Source organism: Bacillus rossius, chromosome 16 (genome assembly GCF_032445375.1).
Source record: "Bacillus rossius redtenbacheri isolate Brsri chromosome 16, Brsri_v3, whole genome shotgun sequence".
NCBI classification, from domain to species: Eukaryota; Metazoa; Arthropoda; class Insecta; order Phasmatodea; family Bacillidae; genus Bacillus; species Bacillus rossius.
Genome location: NC_086343.1, coordinates 15,864,300 through 15,886,839, shown reverse-complemented (window position 1 = coordinate 15,886,839; position 22,540 = coordinate 15,864,300). Strand labels below are relative to the sequence as shown.

General features: G+C 40.7%; 1 protein-coding gene across 4 annotated transcripts in view; it reads left to right on the top strand.

Annotated features, from left to right (window-relative positions):
- LOC134539866 (protein grainyhead) overlaps window positions 1-22,540 on the top strand; it is a 272,758-nt gene that overhangs the window by 136,106 nt on the left and 114,112 nt on the right. For all 4 annotated transcript variants that reach the window (XM_063382210.1, XM_063382208.1, XM_063382207.1 and 1 more), the window contains exons 3-4: window positions 1,830-2,820; window positions 20,516-20,685. In XM_063382210.1, the coding sequence (XP_063238280.1) occupies window positions 1,830-2,820; window positions 20,516-20,685 (1,161 nt within the window). The remainder of the gene's footprint in view (window positions 1-1,829; window positions 2,821-20,515; window positions 20,686-22,540) is intronic.

The window sequence follows — 22,540 nt, the reverse complement described above, 5'->3', positions numbered from 1 at the left end:
CCCCATAATGCACGACGAGAAGACTGCTCGCCGCAAGTTCATGGCCTCGCGCTTTAGAGGCGATAACGCGCCGGAAACCCCGGCGAGCTTCGCACTTATCGCCGCGCCTCAGACACGCACACACACAAACCCCCATGAACAGGCGTCGCCGTATAATGCATTCGCTGGTCGGGGGGAGTTACGATCTCTCGTCGGGGTCCCTGCGGTGAAATATATCGTCGGAGCGGGGAGAGCCTTGTTTTCGAAGAGCCGTTCAGATCGGTCGGTTTGAGAAAGAATGTATTAAAAGGGCGTGGTTGGTTAGTGGGCCCGGGGGGCAGAATATGCGAGAGGTCGCATTGACGTGATCAAGTTCAAGTGGTCGCCGCAGGGCACGAACGCCAACCCGTGCGTGGAAAATGGCACTGGTTTTGTGCGAGGCGGCCCCCCTAGGGGTGCGGCCAAGGGCTCGTCGCAAAGAGAAAATGTTTTTTTTTTTGGGGGGGGGGGGGGGGTATATTTATTACCTGGACACACACACAGGATGAGTCTGAATTCGCGACAGTCAAACTTCGCCGTAGGTTCACATCACAACAAACCAAGTTGAAATCAACCCCACGCACGAGTGCTTTCCAAAAGGCTGGCACGCGTCTTTGAATTTTGGGGACTGAACGACAGTTTTATTGTGAACAATATGAGAATGTAATTTGAGATGGAGCAGTTTGAGCGTCTGGATTATGTTTTAATTGAACAAAGTTCTACTACAACAGCATAACTTGTCGCGGTCGTGAATTGATGTCATTTAAACAGTTGGGGGGGTAACTGCTTTCTTTTCCGCATAATTTTGTGATGTGTTAAATGAAATCATTTTAAGAGGTTAGGCATAAAAGTGTAACAAAGATGTCGAGGAAAAATTTGTGAGTATTTTTCCGAATCGCTGCAGCCGTTTAAATATAACTTAGACAAGGTTATCTTATTTTAACTAAAAAAAAAAGTAAGTATTCGTGACATTTTTGGTAACAACTGTAATTGTAATGTTTCTTGTGGCCTGACAGAGAATGTATCTATAGCTTTTGACACCGATTATAGTCAGTGTTCTCATGAGTTTCTTGAGCAACTGTTACGACGTTATTTTGTAACGGTCACAATAAATTATTAGGTTAGAAACTCTTAGTGTTACAATCTAGAGCGTGTTGTTAAATATGTATGAGAGAGAAAAATATATATATATTTTTTTTTGTAATCTCAAGAATAAGTAGGCTTATATTATTTCTACCGAATATTTATAGTATATTATTCTTTAATTAAATCTCATTATAAATAGGTAACTAACATATAAGCGAGTGGGCGAAAAGAAAATTTGCGCTAGCCAAACCACTTCTGGGAGAAGTCTTTTAAATGTCTATCTCTATCTCTCTCTCTCTCTCTCTCTCTCTCTCTCTCTCTCTCTCTCAGAAACAACAGAAGGCAGTGAAACAAACGTGTGTGTATTGGTATATACTGTTCGAGCAACATTTGGAAACTGTTATGAATACTGATTTTGAATTCTCTGTGTGCAGATGATTACGTTACTGGTACTAAATTATGCTTAATGCTAGCTTTCAAACCTATTATGAAAATCTTATGTTATCCTATGTACCTATGTTCTTCTTGTTAGATTTCAGTGGAATGCTGTGTGGTTGTTGATATTAAGTCTATATCTACAGAAAATCTGCTGTTCCTTTTTTTGATTGATTTAGCCACTTCTTAATGGGAAATGACACAAGTCACGTGATGAACGCGCGGATTCGCGAGGTGGAGTGTGTGTGTGTGTGTGTGTGTGTCGCCTGACGTGACGTCGCGTGTTGCAGGACGACCTCGTCGGCGGGCGGCGGCTCGCTGCTGACGTCGCAGCTCAAGGCCGCCAATGGCCTAGCGGGCCACGAGCTGCTGTCCCCGCCCCTCGGCGGCCCCGCCTCCCCGGAGCTGCAGGGCCTCCTGCTGCACCACGGCTCGCAGATCGCGGCGCACCACTACCACCACCCGCAACCCGTGAAGCGCGAGCCCGAGGACCTCAGCCACCACCACCACCGCCAGAAGGGCTCGCCCGACCACGACGGCATCATCGTGGCCAAGGGCTCGCAGCGCCACAAGGTGGTGCTGGTGTCCGCCGGCGGCGGCGGGGGCGGAGACCTGGCGGTGGACGTGAAGCAGGAGGAGCTGCGCGCGCTGCACTCGCCGCAGCACGGCAGCCGCTCCGTCAACGGCACGCCGACCTCGTCCACGTCGTCGCTGCTCGCCGACGGCGGCGGCCAACTCGAGGTCATCTCCGCCGAGGGCCTCAAGGCGGCGGCGGGCGGCGGCTCCATGTACGGCTCGCAGCTGTACGCGAGCATGGGCTCCGCGCAGCAGCAGCAGCAGCAACACGGGAGCGGCACGCCGTCCCCGACGCCGTACGGAGACCAGTACGCCGCCGCCGTGTCGCAGGCCTACCTCACGGCCACCTCGTCGTCGTCGTCCGCGTCCCGGACGGCGGCGGCCGCCGCCGCCGCCTTCTCCGACCCGTACTACGCGCGCGAGTACTTCGCCGAGCAGGCGGCGGCGGCGGGCGGCGGCTACGGCTCGCAGGCGCGCCAGCAGCAGCCGCTGTACGCCGACGGCTCCGAGGGCGGCGGCGGCGGCGGCGGAGGCGGCGCCTCCTCCTTCGTGGAGAGGTACGCGGTGCGGCCGGCCGGCTACCACGGCTCCAAGGGCGTCGTGTCGGCCGCCAGCGCCGCCGGACTCACCGTCGACCTGCCGTCGCCCGACAGCGGCATCGGCACCGAGTCCATCACGCCGCGCGACCAGACGGCCATCCAGCAGGTGAGGCGCTCCCGCGACCCTAGCCCACAAGGTCCGCACCCACACTACCCTAGCCCACAAGGTCCGCACCCACACTACCCTAGCCCACAAGGTCCGCACCCACACTACCCTAGCCCACAAGGTCCGCACCCACACTACCCTAGCCCACAAGGTCCGCACCCACACTACCCTAGCCCACAAGGTCCGCACCCACACTACCCTAGCCCACAAGGTCCGCACCCACACTACCCTAGCCCACGGCTGGAGGACCCCGGAGGATCCCTCATGCGTAGGGCCGTGCATATTTCGCGAAAAGATTCCGAGATTAGTTATAAGTAGAGACCTGCAAAATTCGCGGATTCAATGACCTCCAGGATAGACTCTACTACACTCTACACACTCGGGCAAATGCCACCTGTTCATTGGCTGCTGACTTGTGAGTCGTCTCGACCGAGTGTCTGTGATTTGACACTTCTTTGAGCGAGGGTCTCTAATTGGCCCTCATTACTCCAGATTAACAGTGAACCAATTGCAGAAGCAGCGCTAAGGTATAATTATTTGAATTGTAGCATATCACGAAATGAATCCGCGAATTTTGCAGGTCTCTAGTTATAAGTAGAGACAGGAAAAGTTCGCGATTTCAATGACCTGTAGGATAGACTCCATGATCCTCTATGTATGCGGGAAAATGACATCTGCTCATTGGCTACTGACTCGTGATACCTGTGAACCTGTGGACGCTAGTGATTCGATACTTCTTTTGTCAAAGGTTTTTCATTGGCCGAGTGTCATTCAGATAAACTGTTGCCCAATCACTGATGCGGTAAAAAGGCAAACGTTTTTGGATTCCAGCATATCGCGAAAGGAATCCGCGAATTTTTCCGGTCCCTAGTTATAAGTAGAGTCCCGGAAATTTCGCGGATTCATCTGGCCTCAGGATAGAATTCAAAGTTATAGGTGTGCTCGACCCATGTTTACTTTCCCATTGGTTGATTTCTTAGCGAGAACATTTTTATCCTTGTTATTTGGCAATACCTGATTCGCTTACTTCTCTCCTAGCTGGACATCGTTGGCTCGCGGTCGTAAGAGGGGCGTGTCCAGATAACTGCGGTCCAATCACGAACACAGTGCGACAGTGTGGAGGTTTGCATTCTAGCTTGCGACTAAATGAATGCGCGAAAATTCCGTGGCTCTACTCATACATAGGGCCATGCATATTTCGCGAAAAGATTCCGAGACTAGTTATAAGTTAAAACACTGTAGCATCGTCTGTGTTTTGTTATTGGGCGAATTCCTTTCAGGCGCATGTCTATTGTTACAACACCGATCACAGTAATTCAGTGCGGAAGCAAACGCGTCCTGAGCGGCTCGGTCAAAAAAAAAGGCAACGACTTCTCTCGCAGACAGGCCGCCAATCACAAGGAAGAAACTCCTGGTGCTGGTATACCTAGTTGCAGTCTCTTAGTCGTTCAGACATATTCGCGAAAAATGCCCTGCCCCTACTCATACACATCTCTGGGCAGCTAAAACAGTATCCAAGCACGGACGACCAAGCTGAAACGACTCACGAACAATGCTCGCAGGCTTTCGCGGCCATTGTCCGAAGTAGCTCGGCTTCTGGAGTTGTAGCCGTGTCCTTGGTGAATAATTCACCAATTGTGGTGAATTATTCGCCATGGACACGGCTACAACAACTCCAGAAGCCAAGCTACTTCAAACGACTCAAGAGTCGGCAACCAACGAACTGGCGTCCTCTGACCGACTATACAGAGGACTGTGCAGTCTGCCTCGAAGGTAAATGAACCTAGGAATTTTTCCAGTCCCTACCCATAGCTTATATAGAATTGCTAGAGACACGTGTATTTCGCGGACTCTTATTGGTCATGAGTAGAGACCCGGAAAATTCGCGGGTTCATTTCATGTTATTTTAAAATTCAAACAATTATACCTTAGTGCTGCTTCTGTCATTGGTTCACTGTTAATCTGGAGGACTGAGGGCCAATTAGAGACCCTCACTCATAGAAGTGTCGAATCACAGGCCACCCAGTCGAGACGACACACAAGTCAGCAGCCAATGAACAGTTGGTATTTTCCCGAGTGTGTAGAGGATATTGGAGTCTATCCTGGAGGTCATTGAACCCGCGAATTTTCCGGGTCTCTAGTCATGAGGTAAACTGCGAACTCTCAGAACTCCATTATACGGCCGCGGGCCAGCGGTAGAGTGGCCGAATCACGTCCACCCACTCAAAAGAAAGGGAGATGCTGAGGTGATAAATCAGCCAATAGGAAAGCGCATATGGGTGGAGTGTGCATAACAATCTGAATTTGTAGCCTGTCACCAAATGAATACGTTAAATTTCCGGGTCGCGAATTTCCTTTCCCCAGATCGAATCGCCGACTCGTGCCTGAACTGTGCTCTCATTGGCCGCACGTCTGCCGCGGGGAGGGGGGAAGGAGGGTGGGAGAAAGCCGTGCTGGGGAAGGGAATTTCGAGAGCTATCAGCCAATGTGACAGCCATACTTGTGTCAGCATCGCAGGATTTCATTAGCCAGAGTTCATGATATTTTAAACTTGACTGCTCGAGTCATTCCTTCATTAAAATAAAAATGAAAATATTCCTGCGGTTTTCCATTCACTTTTCAAAAAAAAACTCTTAAGCTCATATACTTGCACTCTGTGTGAATGGTAAAAGCAAACCTGGAACATTAATAACAAATTTGATGAAATTTAAATTTTCGATACTATAGAACCATAATCCAGAGGGAGAAGTCATATTAGGTTTAATTTTGAGGTGTCAAATTGACAAAAGATTTTGTTGGAAAATAATTTTAAAAATTTTACTTGCAACCTTTAAATATTACCTCGTTGTGTAATAAACTCAAAGAAACTCGTTTTTTGAAATAAGTTTGCCTGTTCTTAGCAACAGAATCTGATAAGATCGAACTAAATATATTATTTTTCAAGAAAACGAATGACAGCTTTCTTCGACTCATTAACTAAAATATGGAGACAGAAAAATTAAAACAGAATTTTGCATATCCAAGCATGTTTTACAATACAAATAGATACAATAGACTTAGGTTTATTTCTGCATCTGTATGTTTTCTTGGAATTCAATTTTAACTTTATGTCAATGCATGCAGTGCAGTTCTTTCCTTTTGTTGTTGTTTGTTGAGATAAGTTTGACTACCATAGATGAGAGTGATTACATTTACACCTGTAACAAAGAAACATACCTTACTGCATTCGAATGCATTCTCTCTACAATCCAAATTGTTTTATTAACCATTGAATATCTCTTCACCTAACAATCGCATTTCTCACTCATAACTCTATATCGGGTCGCATTTAGTTATGTCAGTCCGAGAAAAAAAAAACACTTTAACCTTCACCATTTCACTTCTATATTAACCATTGCACAGTCGGAGATTTCTGAAATATACTTCTTTTCTAAGTTTATTTCCGAATATGCAGCAGCACATAGGTACATATAGCACGCACTCGCCTGTATGTTACAACTATTTTTTTTTCTTTCGAAGTCGACACTGGTATTGTGCCCCCCCCCCCCCCTCGTCCCGGGCCCAGATAATAACACCAGCATTCCTAAACCGGCGTCACCCCCCCCCCCCTTTTTTTTTCATTCCCGCTACCAGTGCCGCAACCAATCCTAGCACTTCAAAGGCTCGTCGGCGATCCGATCTAGGGAAAGGAAATACTTACGCTTCCAGGTCTCTACCATTATTAAATAGTATATCAAATAATAGCCGATAACTAGAGACCTGAAAAATTCGCGGGTTCATTTCTCGATAGGCTAGAATCCAAATACATTTGTCTTTTTTGTTGCTTCAGTGATTGGGCAACAGTTTATCTGAAGGACTCTGGACCAATGAAAAACGTTCGACAAAAGAAGTATCGAATCACAAGCTTCCCCGTTAACACGTGTCACGAGTCAGTAGCCAATCAGCAGGTGTAATCTGCACAAGTACATAGAGGATCATGTAGTCTATCCTAGAGGTAATTGAAAACGCGAATTTTTCCGGTCCCTACTGATAACTAATTATTATAACGGTTAAATTCCGTTTATATTTCTATTCACATAGTTTAAGAAAAAAATTACATTTTCATTGTTAAATCAAAATACAATTTTTATAAATATTTATAAGAAAATATTCTTCCTTAATATCTTCAATTTTAAACTCTATATAACCTATATAAATTTGCCAGCAATTGTTCTTTTTTTTTTTTTTACTATGCGGGAAAACAGGAATCATGACGACATGAGACCGGGACTTATAACCTGTTGTAACACGTGAAAAACAAAGGCGTAACACCCTCAATCATTTTAATAAAATAATTTTACTACAGCGTAAAAAGGAAAAAATTCCGTGGTTGATGAACTTCCGTTAAATTAAACGTAATTCAGAAGCTTAGTGTTCTTAGCTAAGATAATTTATCTTTTATTTACAATTTTAAAAAAATGCTGATCAGCTCCAACTTCAAAGACGCACTCGGAAGCGCTTTAGACCGTAAGCCCTATATATATATTTTTTTTTTCAAATTATTTATATTATATTTATATTTATTATCCTAATGTAATTTTTTAAAATATACTTAAAAAATTATTTCATTAGACTAATTTGCAATGAGAATTTTGAAACTAAAATTTCTTCTTTCATTTCATCCATTTTATTTCATCCATTCTTACTTTTAAGGAAACGTAACTGAAAGACGCCATCTTGGTTTCAACCGATTTTGTCATAAATGTTTTAAATATATTTTAGTATACTTTTTTTTTTTAATCATTTTGACCATATTGCATGGTTAATGGAATGCCTTGTTAAAAATCACAGGGACCGACTGCTACAAATAGTTTCGCGGGAATTAGGCCTACATAGGCCTACAGTTAAGACAAAACACCGAAAGCATAAGTGGCAAACAAATAAGCATTCATCAAGTGTCCGGTTTACCTATATTCGTTTTGTAGGCACCTATCAACTTATCCAGAAGATTTTCCTATGAGGAGAAATGTAATTTTGAAACGCCCGGTGGCTGTAAATACCACCCCGACCAGTTTCTCTAAGTGACTGGTACAGGCACGAACCTGTTCCCAGCATTGTTGGCCTGTCGACACCCTGTGCTACGTTCTGTGACTGCTTGTTACTTGTGACGGTCATGGCCGTCAGTCATCGCAACAACAGGATCGCTTTTTCTGCCATCACGAACACAATTCACAACAACAATAGTTTTTTCTCACGCCTGGATTGCACAGTAGGTTCACAGTAAATGCCGACCACTGTGCCAGATTGTTACAACCAGGCTTGTTAACATTAAAAAAGGCCTTATTTTCCACACCATCGCTGATTATAATTAGTTGTGATTATTTTATTTAACTATGTGCTGATTATTAAAAAAAAGCGAATATCGATAGAGTTATTGCAATTGTACTCTGTTAAAAATTATCACCTTCCATTTATGAAGAGCACTTAAATTTACGGGTATCTTGGTAAATTGGCGGACACTGAGATAACTTTCTTTGAACACGAATCCAAAATATTTTTTCTTCACATGTTACAAAAAAAACTTTCAAAATTATTTTATCAACTTGTCAGTTCATCTTTGTTTAGAACGGAACATACGAATCGGAAATCAAAATACGGCGTAGTTTTAAGAATATTCAGTTATTTGAAATTACGAAGAACTCCATAGGCCTATATTTGAGTTTAATTCTTCGTTGAAAAGTCCATACATTTACTGTAATTTCTAACAGTGTAGTTACTCCGGCGGAAACAAGTAACTCAATGATGAACAAAAATGTTTATTTCACAGGAGAAACTATTTGTAGTAGTCAGTCACTGTTAATAGCACGGCATTTCATAAAAGTATGTGCTATGCTCAGATGAGCCAAACAATGTTTTAGACACATTAAAAAAAAAATCACAATATTAAAAACGTTGTGTCGAAAACTTTTGTGCTCTCTGGCACAGAGCACTCCGAATAAAGACAGCGCTACATGGCAGCCAAAATATGATACTCGGCCTTATTAGAAATATCTATACAAATTGTCACCATTCTGATTCTAAAATCGCATCCAACCTCAGGGTTGAGAGTTTAGGGTTGCGAATTCTGAGTTACGTAAGTAAGCAAAAAAGTACGTAAGGGTATGTATGCAGAAGTGTGTAACATATGCAGACGTATGCACCTGTATTGGAAAGTTCACCAAATCATTCCATCTTTAACTAGCTGTAAATATGTTTCAATCGAAAAATATTCTTTACATATGTTACACGCGTTAACTCCGTTACCTACTAACTTCCTTTACCCTATAATTCTGATATTACTCTACCAGCTGTAAAAAAAAAAGTTTAACTTCAAAAAAAGATACGAAATTGCCTGAAGATTTTACGTCATGACTAAATAGCCCTACTTCATAGGTACTAGAATGTAAGTCTCCCCTGTTAAAATATTAGTCTTTCAGGGGACCGCTTACGTTTACGACAAATACTAATACAGGCCAATTAGCGACCTCAGAAAACATTAATGGTTACCGACAGACATGCAGTCAGACTGTTATTAAGTCCCCGAGTCATATGAGTAGAGTGCACATCCCGTGATTTTCACTACGGCCCTGAGACAAGAAGGTTATTCAAGTCGCAGTCAGCCTATCATTAAAATCTATACGGTTTTTTTTGGTGTTATGTTTTCACTGCCTGTTGCCAATGGTTGGATTTCCTCCCACCCACCCCCCTCCTTTTCCTTCTTTTTTCTCGGAAGAGGTATATGCTGCACCTTTTCCTACACTCGTTAGATGGAAAGGTATATAATATCCAACTAATAATACATGACGTAACAAAAGAATTTTTTTTCTCAACTATCTGACCAATTTGTATAAATCTTGAAATGTTGAATTATGACGTAAACTTGGTTTTTTTTTAAATATGAATCTGTTATTCCGTGACCATCATGTGGGTCAAATTAAATTTAAAAAAGTTAATTTTCTAAATAAAAGATAGATAATTATTGTGTTCGCGCGTTCATTCCCCGTTTCACCACAGATGGCTGGCACTTAATGTTCCATGTACAGTTAATAAGCGATTTTTTTTTGTAATGTGATTGGCATGCCTGGATAATCTCGTCCCGGTGGTCGGTCAGGTGTTTAAATGCGACCGGTAACAACTTTGTTATTTTGTTTTTTTAAATATTACAATTGCTATTGGAAATTAACACCCATGCCGCATGCCAGAGATCTAAGTGGAGAAAGGCCTAGAAAAGCCTTGACAGATGAGTGACTTGAATTAAAGATCCAAGTATTTACGAAGTAAGGTGTAGACTGTCACGTAGTGTGTTTAAAATTGGACAGTTCCTAAACTTAGAGACACATAGAAAATAAAATGTTCTGGACTTTTGTGGTTGCCAAGAAATATCTGGTAAAAACTAAAAGAAATATGTTATAAATTGTACAAATATGGGTATGGTTATTTTTGCGTATATGTAATAAGTATTTAGTGAAAATACTGGGTATTTCTTACGAAAATTAGCGCAGGATTTTATATTTTGATTGATGTTTTATTTAAAAAAAATTTAAACCACGGAAAATATAATCGATTATTCAACAATTTTTCTTTATTTTGTTTTATTGTGCTTATTAATGTGAGTAGTTAATACTGGAAGCCATTAAGGGATCCATTTACTGAGACAAAAAATGCACAGCATAAATGCCCGGGTAGGAATCCGAAAACCAGTATTATTGCGAACACTATTATGTAGCGATACAGTTTTCTTTTTTTCACGTGAATGTACAAATTTACCAATAGGTATCCGTAAATTTTACATGGATATTTCTGTTCGATTTACAAAAAGAAGAAATAAAAAATACAATGCACCTATACGTTTTGCCAAGGCACCATTCTTACGTCATCGCCGTTCGTCGTTTCAAAACCACTTTTCGCGTCGGCTAGACGCAGAGCGTTAGTGCTCTAGTACGTCCCAATAGGTTGTCCACCCCCCACATACACCCCCTCGATTTCCTAACCTAACTAAAACTAAGTGTATTTTGGAGGGGTCCGGGTTAGGGAGGGACCTAGGTGCGTCTCAGGCCGAAGCCTATACGCCTAGTCATGCTGGGATTAGCCATGCAGGGAGAGGGTCGCATGCATCATGTGCTAGGTACACCCCCTCCTTCTCCTATACCCGCCCCGAGGGCAGTCATCAGCCACTCCGGCATCGGGCGACATCGGGCGACATCGGGCGACATCGGACGGCGTTCGGGCGGGGCGGGGCGGGGCCTCGTCGCGGAGGAGGTTGTTTTTACGGCGCCGCTGGAACTTTACGAGCCAATAAAAGCGTCCGGCTGCGAGCGCGGGGCGTTTCAATAACGCCACAGGATGCCCCGAAACGACAACGCCGACTCTCTTCAGCGAGTTTCGCCGATCCATCGCGGGTAGACACGTGCTTGACCTGAAATAATTATTATTCTCTTACTGCCAGCGCACTATCCCTACTAATAATATTATAGATGCGAAATTGTGTTTGCTTGTCCTTCTTTGACGCGGAAATGGAGCGACTGATCGACATTATTTTATGCATACAGATAGTTTCTGGGCCGGGGAATGACATAGACTACATATAATTATGTAATTCCTTTCCTAATGGAGTTAAAGAGGGATAAATTCAGTTTTATAATAGAAAATCTCAGGACAGTAACTTTGCGTCATTTCTCTACGTCCGCCACACGGTCATATAGTACGGTCTGGCAACTTTATAACCTTCTTCTTGGCTAAACCCATCTGCTTAGTGAAGCTTGCGGCTGCTAGCGAACTAATGGCGCTAACAACGTATTAGTTTATAACTTCTTCAATGGGTGGCGTTGACTTGAATTCGTAACGCGCTATCGATTGGCACGTCCGTCACATCCCACAAAATGAAGCTGAAGATTGGCATCACGGTTTTGCTGATGCGTAGTCTTGATGAAATCAGCGGGACTTTAAAATAAAAAAAAAATCCCCGTTTATTTTTATTTTTATTTTTTTCAAGTTATGTCCTGCAGACTTGAAACTCGGCAGTGATGTTCCTTATGTTATGACGTGTTTAGCCCGGGAAACTAGTAAAGTATATAGTAAGTAAACCTATTTAAGGGCTATTTCTAAAATTTTAACTCGATACTTCCCTTTGCAGTCGTTGTTCTGCCACAAATATTTTCAACATGATTATCATCACTTGCGCAACTTTTTGCACACATAAATCCTATACATAGTTACGCTCATCACTGACTTGATCGTTTAACGCTGTGAGATAGCGCCTGCCTGCAGTATGCTAGCGTGCGGCGGGAAGTCGCCCACCAGGAGTTTGGGATTGGCACTCTGCAGGTAGCCGCACTTTCTGTTTCACACACAGCAACACTGTCACATTTTCATATATTTTAAGAATGGCATTTGAATTTTCGACCAAAAGCTGGCGTTATAAGTTCAAGAAGAGCTTTAATTTTTATTCGATTTATGAGTTTCTAATCATTATTTTTACTTTTTATAATTTTGTTACGTCTCCCCGATGCTCACGAAAGTGACTGTAAACGAATTAATGGCGCCGGACGCGGGTCCGCTATCTGGACGAAATCAACGAAAAAGTGAGCTCTGCGCACGCGAGGAAGTTTGGGCAACAGATCCGGGATCGGATATGACACCAAAGTCCGTTTCCCAGAAAAATAAGGGAATGGCCGTGTATTATAGGGTACAGGTGTGGCATACACAACACACAAACTTTTTTTTTTTGTGTCTTGTATCACCGGCCCTGAGCTTTACTACATAGGGACTGCTGGGAGTCTCTTGTTGTCCGCTGACGGACCGCGCCGTGTTTGCGAAACACCAGAAACACCGGCTGACGTGTAGTGTTTACGTATTGTGAAAACGTTTTTAAAGGACTGTGCCTCGTGGAAGTGACTGTGTTTAACGACGGCAATTACAGTGTGTATGCTTGTTAACTACCATGAGACGTAGTCGAGCACCATTTCCGCAATGTTTCGGGGGGGGGGGGGGGGGGGGGGTGTTGCAATACGGCGATTGTGTGGTAAATAAAAAAAAAATTTTTACTTCGACTAAATTACAACATGCCGTCTCCAGACGAATCCTAACTCCATGGGCTAGACACCTGACCGTAAAAAAATAAAAAATCTTCCGTGGTTATCTACCCGCTGTTTAATGGTGCATCGTATAACGCCGACAGAGTGAGTACTTAGCGGCCGTTAATATAAAAAGCCTTGGGGATAAGGGGACCAAAAAATATCTGTCTCCCCGAGTGTCCATCTTTTTCGTAATTTTTTTTTTTTGCACTTCTCCCTCTACGACGCCCGTTTTCCCGCGTTGATAAAACAATTTTAATATGCGCGGCGCGCGGCCAACGATAAATTTCTTTCCGTTCGGACGCAACGTTCCGAACGACCAATCATGCTTCAGCCATCGCGTTTTGTAAAACTCGCACGAAGCATTTCCCCCCTACCCCCTTCCCTTCTTCCTCTACCCCTTCTTTACAAAACTCGCTACGTCTACGTACTGAGCTCCCAGTAGACGCCGTGTCTGGCCGAGGCTTATTTATGCTGCAATTAAAACCTTTCCGCCATCGTTAAATGCGCTGTAATTAAAGGTGGCAGAGAGAAAGAGAGAGCTTTGGTCGGCGCGACCAAACGCGAGATTATTCACGGCTCGGCGTAACAAAGACGTCACGATGATGGCAAGATGGACGCCATCTTGTTCGAAACCCCTTTCCTCTCCCCCTCCAACCAACTAACTTTTTTTAAACACTCATTGTTACACTGGATATTTTTTTTTGTGACTAGAAAAGAAATATTCAAGTAAAATTACATATATATATATATTTTTAAGTTAGTACATTTACATGAAAACAACTGTATATCACTACAAAATATTGTTGGCAGTAGGTAATACTGGGTTTGGATTATCGCCCGGGCATTTATGCTTTTGGTTTTCCCAGTGCCTCCAATAGTTAGAGTCCTTTGAATAGCTTTCCAGTATTAACTGTGTACATAATAATCATTATACAAAAAAAAATAAAGTCAAATTGTTGAATATTCGATTATGTTTACATGGTTTTAAAAATTACGCTTGAATGAAACATCATTTTAAATATAAAATTATGCGCCAATTTTTCTTAAGAAATACTCAGTATTATCTTGAAAACGTATTTCATAATATACAAAAATTACCATAGACAATAATTGTTTTACCAATTTATAATATTAAAATTGTAGTATTACAAACTATTTAATTCTTGGCAACTGGTTTCCAAGTGAACCTTTTTTAAAAGTACACAGAATTTTGTTCTTTGTTGGCGACTGGAAAAATTCGCGGGTGAAGTGACTTCCAGAATAGACTCTATAGTTCTATGCATACTCGGAAAAATGTTACCCATTCATTGGCTGCTGACTTTTCAGACAAACCCTCCCTCCCAACAAATTTAGTGGCCTGTAATTCGATTCTGCTTTGGTTGAAAGCTCATCACTGACCCAGAATTCTCCAGCAAAGTTGTTGAGCCGAAAGCAAACGCCACATTCGGATTAAAGTGTTTGAATTTTAGCTTATCGCGAAATGAGTGTGCGAAATTTTCCTGTCTCTACTCATTGTGCAGATTTACTTGGAAGCATTCGGCTGTAGCAGAACACGACTGGTACGGCAATCGATGCAAACACGTTTTTGTCGTATTATTTTAATATTCAAAAACTGAAACACATTTAATTTGTAATCAACCACATAATGGTATATCTATCAAAAATTGAAAAAATATTCAACATAGATTATTGCTTAAAAAGGGACAATAAAAAATTATGTATTCAATGTCATTTTGGGACCAATAAACTTGAACTAATGGTTGGAATATGCACACTGTTAGAAATCACAGTAAATTTACCGGAATTTTTTAACGAAGTATTTAACTCAAATAAACTAAGAGTTCTTCGTAATTTAAAATAACTGAATCGTCGCGGAAACTACGCCGTATTTCGATTTCCGAGTTGAATGTCTCGTTCCAATCAAAGATAAACCAACCCGTGAAAAGAAAAAGAAAAAAAAGAAGAGCGTTTTAAACATATTTTTTTTAAAAGGTTTGTTCGTATATCTCTTGGATTCATGTTCAAAGTGAGTGAACTCAAGAGTCCGTAAATTTACAAAGATCACTAAATATTTTTAACCAGCACTCTTCGAAAAATTTGAAGGCGAAAATATTTAACAGTGTAGGTCTACACTGGAGTATTTCTATAATATATTTTTAAAAAAATTCATCTAAATAAGTAAATATTATAATGATTTTTAATGCTCGAGAGGAAAAGCCTCGCCATTTGCTTACTAATTGGTGGGCTTCGAACATGAATCCAAGAGAATATTATTGGTATATTAACAACACGCTTCTTTTTTTGTCCACGTTTGTTTAGAAAGGAACACATCTTTCTGCGAAGATTCGGTTATTTGAAATTGCGAAGAACTCTTCTTGTATTTTGGTTCAATTCTTCGTCGGAAAGCACAGTAAATTTTACTGTTATTTCTAGCAGTGCGATCCGATCTGAACATCAGCAACGAAAGGCGCTGTTTTGCGAGATGTCTACCAGAGAGTGCAACCCAGAAATCTCAAGAAGCACATCATGTCCAACAGGGGAATTAATTCTCTGCAAGAAAAGGCTAAATGATCGAATGACGGTTGGATTTTTAGTGAACAATTAGTTGGAGTCGGTTAAACAACTACCTATTTAGGAAAAAAGACAGTGTTAATCCGTTCATGTTTATCTTTAAAAATACATCGTTTTGTGATAGGCTTTAACCATTTTTAAAGTCATAATCAATAAAAAAGAGGTGTCAATGATTATAACTTAAATTCAATTACGTAACAATTACCGTCCCTTTCAGTGAATGTAGTCTGCTCTTAACTTACTCGAAAATAATTCTGTACAAATAGGTAACCATTCTGTATTAAATTTATCAGGTGCTTCATTGTATTTTTTTTTTTGCATATTTTATACGTCTACATTACATGGAAAATATACCTTTAAAATGTTAAATTTATTCTATTTAGTTTTAGCTGTTACCTAATTTGTATATAGTTTTCTTGTTACGCCCATACATTAAGTGTGCGGTGCGATGGTTTTTTTTTTTTTTTTCTCTTCCTCTGGCTGCATCTTCTACCACGAAAGTGTTTCATCGGAGAGTGTCCAGGGGGCCGTGGGCGTGTTACTTGTCAGCGGGGCGTTTTCTCTCACCTGTGGATACATTTCCACTTTCAACTGGACAGCAGTCTCCCCCCCTTCCCCTTCTATCTTACTCTTCACCCGCGCACTCACTAATTCCACCTCCCACTCAACTTCTGAAAGGCTTTACGTAACTCCGCCATCTTAGACGCCTACTCCTCCACCCCCCTCCCCTTTTTCCTACCCCCGGTGATGACACACCAGTCCACGAAGCGTGGGAGGCGCAGCGGTAACATACTGAATTCCCGATCCAAAAATCTGTGGGATCGAGTAACTGACTGTCCGTCTGTGCGGTCGTCCAAGTTGTAGTTTGTTTGTATCTTCTGTTTTGTTTTTTTGTCAGCTCACTGTTAGTCCGTGCTGTGATTATGATTTTTTCCCCCCGACTAATTCCACGTAATTCTCTGTGTTGTCCGTGTGTTAAAAACATTTGTCATCAGCTGATTTTTTTGTCTCTCGCTTTCTGTGTGTTCGCGTATTCGTCTTTTTTTGTTAATTCTTGCGTTTCCTCTGGAACATAAATAGTGAAAATTTAGCAATGGAGTGTGTCCATAATTTTTTTTTTTTTTTAAATCAATCTTCCGCCTAGCAAGATTCATTCAGAGGACCACAATCGGGTTTTCTCTCGGGCTTCACACTGTCACTAGCTGGTAAATGCTTTAGGCCGTGGCCTATCACTTCGCACAGTTTGCCTGGCTCGTGTCGTTTTGTTCTGTTCGCCGTCTCTAATGACCTCGCTCTTGGCGATAAGTTTAACCCAGCTTTAAAAAAGAAACAACCCTAGATCGTGCGCTAGCCACAGCCAGTAGTAGGCTCTTGTGATCCACCCACGCATAACTGCAGTTTGGCGCACAGAAAATATATTTTTTCTGTACTTTTACAAAAGATTCCTTTCGAAACCAGTTGCCAAGAAATATATTGTAAATCTGTACAACAATTGGCTGTGGTTATTTCTGCTTTTTTTTTTTCTCGAAATAACACTGAGTATTTCTTTCGAAAAATTGCGCATTATTTTATATTTTAATTGGTGTTGTTTCATTTAAGCAAAATATTTCTAAATCATAGAATTGATAAAATAATATGCAATGATTGTGATTTATTTTTTATTACGCCTTTTAAAGTGCGCAGTTAATTCTGGAAAGCTATTTGGGAAACCGTATACAAATAACTTCAACTATTGGAGATACTGGGACAACACACAACATAAATGCTCGGGTAAAAATCTGAACCCAGTATTACTGTGAACACTATTTTGTAGTGATACGTTTGTTTTATGTAAATGTAAAAATTTAAAATTATAAGTTTACATGAATATTTCAGTTGTATTTACAATAAAAAAAATAATTTGTCCTCTTATTTTATTTAAAACATAACTTTGGACATATGTACTTAATTGCAGATTGACACTTATGTCATTAAGAAAACTAGAATAATCGACAAAAAAAAGTTTTAAAAAATTTGTTAAATATGTCTACACACCATAGAGAATTCCGTGAAATAAATTAGTTTCCCCAATGTAAGAATGTGTCATATAATTCGTTTAGAGGTAATTTATAAGAATGTTCCACTACATAAGTAGATTTTTCTTCAAATTTATACTACCTACCAGTTTCTATTCGTATAAAGTTCAGCAAGTAGGTATTCGTGATTAACACTGATCACTTTTTACAAGTTCTTTCTCTGTGTCACCACATAAGAGATCGTACTATTTATTATTTTGCATTATTTTTAATTATTTCATATTCATAATTATTATTTTAATATTATTAGATGATTAAAACATATAAAAAATATTTACACACTTTATACCGACAGGTACACCTACAGTACAAATACCATTAATATTGAAACAAACAATATAATCCAAACAGGTAGGCTACTTTTTTGTACGACTAATTGTAAATAAAATTGCAGAACTTTTAATTTTAACCCTTTTAGGAAGAACAGCAAATTTAAGATCCAACTGATTATCTACTATATTAATAATTCAAATAATATTATTAAAATTAGAAACACAGTTTGTTTCCGTGGTCACATTTTAAAATTATTTCATTGTGAATACGGAGCTTTTGTTACGTCGTTCGCTGCTGGTTCAATTTGAAGATTTTTTTATACCTATAGAATTTTTTTTTGCATTACTGGCTGGCAATGTTTTATTTATTATTATTTTTAACTTATTTGTGATTCTCGAAACGAGAACTTATTTTATTACGAAATTTTAACTTTCCAGGCTAAAAGTTAACGATACTGTAGTTTTATTTTCATAATTAAAATATGAAATAACGACGTTATTAAAAAGCACCACTTTTTTATTTTGATATCTAAAATCGAAACGCTAGTAGAGGCTTTCGAAGATGGGACTACCAATTTTACGGTGAGCTCCAAACCAACTGGTATCAATTCGGTGTTAAGTGCGGTTAGAGATGACGAAACCGACGTCTTTTTCCATGCACATTTTAAACACAATGTTGCTGCAATAAAACGCTAATGGCTTCCTGTTGGGTGAAAAAAAAAAATACCACGCATGCGATTGATTGTGCAAGATTAGCGATGGGGAAAGTTACGTAATACGCTGGTAATAATTCATTTCCAACGAGCACGTGATTACGTAAGAATAGAATATGCCTTGTCGAGACCAACTTTAAAAGTGGTTAAACATTCAAAGGATGTCGCCATGTTACAGCTTCATTAACGTTCTAGAAATGTGTGGTTTATTGGCAATAAAATCCGCAATACTAACTCTGCAAAACTTGGCGCTATAACGACGCGAAGGCTTCGATGCGACATAAAATATCGTATTATTGTAAACATGCCGATATTTTTTTTTTACCGTGCGACATAAATAAAGACACAAATAACTAGATATAAAATGTTTCTTATCATTACTTACGCAACCCATATACGATCGCTATCAATTATTACAAGTTTGTTTACCATGACCTGTGAGAAATATTTGTTTGACCCAAATGTAATATTCATTCAGTAAGGTCCCAACTATGTGGGAGCATTTAATAGATTTTCCAAACGAATTTAGAAAGTAAAACATTAAAAATATTTGAATAGTCATTTCATTACTCACTTCTAGTTGTAATTTTAAAAAAAACTATTCGAAAACAAAATAATGACGTTCATTTCAGTAATTTATGACGTCCCAGATGGTTAGACAAGGAAAAAAGGGAAAAGTCAGGGAAAATTTAAAATATAAGAGTGTGTGGGGAGCATGATATAGTAAATTATAGCTATTGTAGCTATTCTTACTGAAATAAATAAAACTAAAATCAATATTTGGCTATCTTACTAAACTTATGATGAGATGTCTGATATTTCAAGTATGATTTTCTTTCTCTGGCAGCTTTTGTACCTAAATGTATTTTTTTAAATCTATAATTTTAATGAACCAATGTAATCACTTTATCTTATTTTTAAAATATTTGTTTTTTTAATAACGTTTTAGAATTTAAGGTAATTTTTAGTTATGTATGTTTTGATTTTTAATTTTTTTAATAAAATTTATTAAATAGTTAAAATACCTCAAGTAGCATAAAGAGATTAATAGCAAGTGAGTGTTAAATTACTTAAAATAAAAAAAATTAAACTAGCTGTAATTGTGTAAATAAATGTATATAGTAAAAAAAATAAGCGTGGTTTGTCCGTGCGTGCCACTATAACATAGCAATCAAAAGCCTCATGGGGGTTCAGTTTTATGGTAATTCTTCATCCCCCATCCATGGAGAAGGTTTCGCTCTGTAACTGCAGAATGTTGGGTTCGAATGTAGGGGAGGTCGGTGTGAAGCAACAGGGGGAATCGAGTATCGAAGTGGCCGAGACTGGCCAGAATTGTTCCTGGGTGTTCTTGAATCTTCCAAGAAGGTTCTAGAACGTTCTATGATATTCCAGGATGTTCTGGAATGTCCTAGAAGGTTCTAAACCTTCGAAGGGACTCCCGGGTTCCGATTTGATAGGATCCGGCTGGTTTTTGTCCGGCTGGTTATGTAAACAAGGGGGGGGGGGGGGGGGGGTTTGTGTGTGTTTGTCTGTAAAGTCGGTTTACGGACGATAATTTTACGTAATAACTTCATAAAAAAACATTAATGAAAAATTGCATACTTTTTAATTTTCAAATATTATTTACAGTTTTTTTGCAAATTTAATGTAAATATATATTTTTTAAATATAATCACGAACAATTAGTTAAAAATCCCGTCTTAAACTGTTTGATATTATAGAAGATTTTCTCGCACGGTGGTTGGCCGGTTCTTGCCCGCTCGGCTCAGGCGGAACGTGAAACTTTTTCGTGCGTGCAGCCGGCGTTCATCGATTTATAAGACGTTATAACGTCAAAAAAAAAAGACAGTGAGATGAGGATGTAATCCACTTCTTTGTTCGGTTGTTCGAGCCATCGGTCGAAGTCTGACGACGTTGGTGGGTGTGTTTTTTTTTTCTGGTTTCCCGTTCCGGGGATGTCGGCGCCTCAGTCGTTCGAGTACTCGGAGCTGTGCAACGCCGGACCGCTGCTGGACCCGGGGCTGTCGAACCAGAGGACAGGCGGTCCCTCGCCCGGACACCACGCCGCCGCCGGCGGCCGCAGGCCGTGGCACGACTTCGGCCGCCCCAACGACGCCGACAAGATACAGATACCCAAGACGTGAGTGTCTCGCTCCCACCTTTGAATATATGTATACCTACTGTATAGAAGTCGCCAGCCCAGGTTAAAATTTCTAATACGGTTTTGAGGTAGTTGGTTAATTCACCCGCCGCAATCGCCACCATCTCTAGGGGCATCGACTTGTGGCGATCCCTAGCGGACAAGTGTCGAACTCTTCAAACACACCCCTTCCTCACCTCTCCCTCAAACATGCTCTACCCCACCTCTCATCCCTACAGTTTTGTGACGCACAAACTCCCGTCGAACGACCTTGAGCTGCAGTGAATTTTGGATTTGGGGGTGCGGGGGGAATGACAGCGGGCGACAGTGCTGCGCTCTAACGTGTAAATAACAACCTAAGACGATACAGGGCGTTACGGCAGCGGCCCTGCAGGCGGTGAAGTTCCCAAGCTGCTCATCATACGCTCCTGAAAAACGTAGAGTAAATCCTATCCACTCGCGACTTCTATACAGTAGATATATATATTCAAAGCTCCCACCCATCCTACCTGGGGGGAGAAACTACCATCGGGGAAGCCTTCTTTTCACAGACGAGAGAGCCGAACTCCCGATCGTGCATCTTCAGGGTTTTTTTTTGTTCATTGTAAATAAATACGGCAGTGTTATTCATTAACATACATATCTGTACATTGGTGCGGCCGCCGCCATATTTTTCGTTTCGCCGTGTGTCCGTCAATGTTTATTTTGGACAACTCATGATAACTAATGGTCAATTAGGTTAGGTTAGCTACATTGTAAATACTTTAAGATACTTTGTGGGCGATTGATTTGGTTAGGATAGCTACATTAAAGATACTGTGAAATCATGTAAACGGTTTCCTAGCACTGGAGACCTGTATATTAAAAAGGTTATTTGCTAAGCAACCATAAAATGATTTTACAGTATTTTTAATGTAGCTATGCTTACCTAATATCCGCGAAAAAATTTTTCTCCCTAAATAAATACATCTGTTGTGGTACGGAAAAAAAAATAGCGAGCATGAACTTCGGGGAACTTCGGGTGTGGCTCTCTCGTCTGTGAAATGAAGGCTTCCCCTCCCATCGCCAATACTCACACTGACACACAGATCGCTGAAGTAGTTAGTGTCCCGCCCGCTAGATAGCAGCTTTCATAATTTATTAATAACGCAGTATAATTTGACAATTGGGCTCTATTTCGGCGCTCAAAGAGCCCCACGCCCACTTCAACTAGCCCACCCGGTTTATTTGTGCGGTATTTCCTCTCTTTCAAGAAGAAGTACGTCTTCCTTCAAGTCTTATTCAACTGTTCCCTATAGTAAATAAGAGTTCCAAGGCACGTGACCTGTCGTTGTTTGCTCTATACTTTCGCAAAATTAATTTTTTTGTTACTGAAGACTGCTTTCAAGTTGCTCAGCTGTGCTTAGTTATGACCATGCAGGGCTGTTCAACTTTACCAAATGTATTCCCGGAGGTAGGTGTTCTGACTTGGTATTAGCTCGTAAAATTTTGTGCATGAACATTTTTTTTCCATGCTGTCTTCTGTATTGTTATTTTAACAGGCAAAAAAAAAATAGAGAAAATTATTTAACTCTGTTTGTTGGTAGCCACAATTTATTTTGGTGTGGCGTACCGGAAATTTTGCATCGCCTACTAATTCATATATAACGATTATTTTTTTATTATTACAAAAGGCATTGAGTGCTTCTCGCACATTTCAAATTTCGGTTGGTATGCATGCTTTCAGCTTCCGCTTCCACTGTTAGAGGCGCACTTCTGTATCTCCCTCCTTGTTCTATGGAACGCACCCACCTTCTGTAACCTCGCGCTGTTAAGCTGGACTCAACGATGATCCGTCTCATCCGTCCGTCTCCCG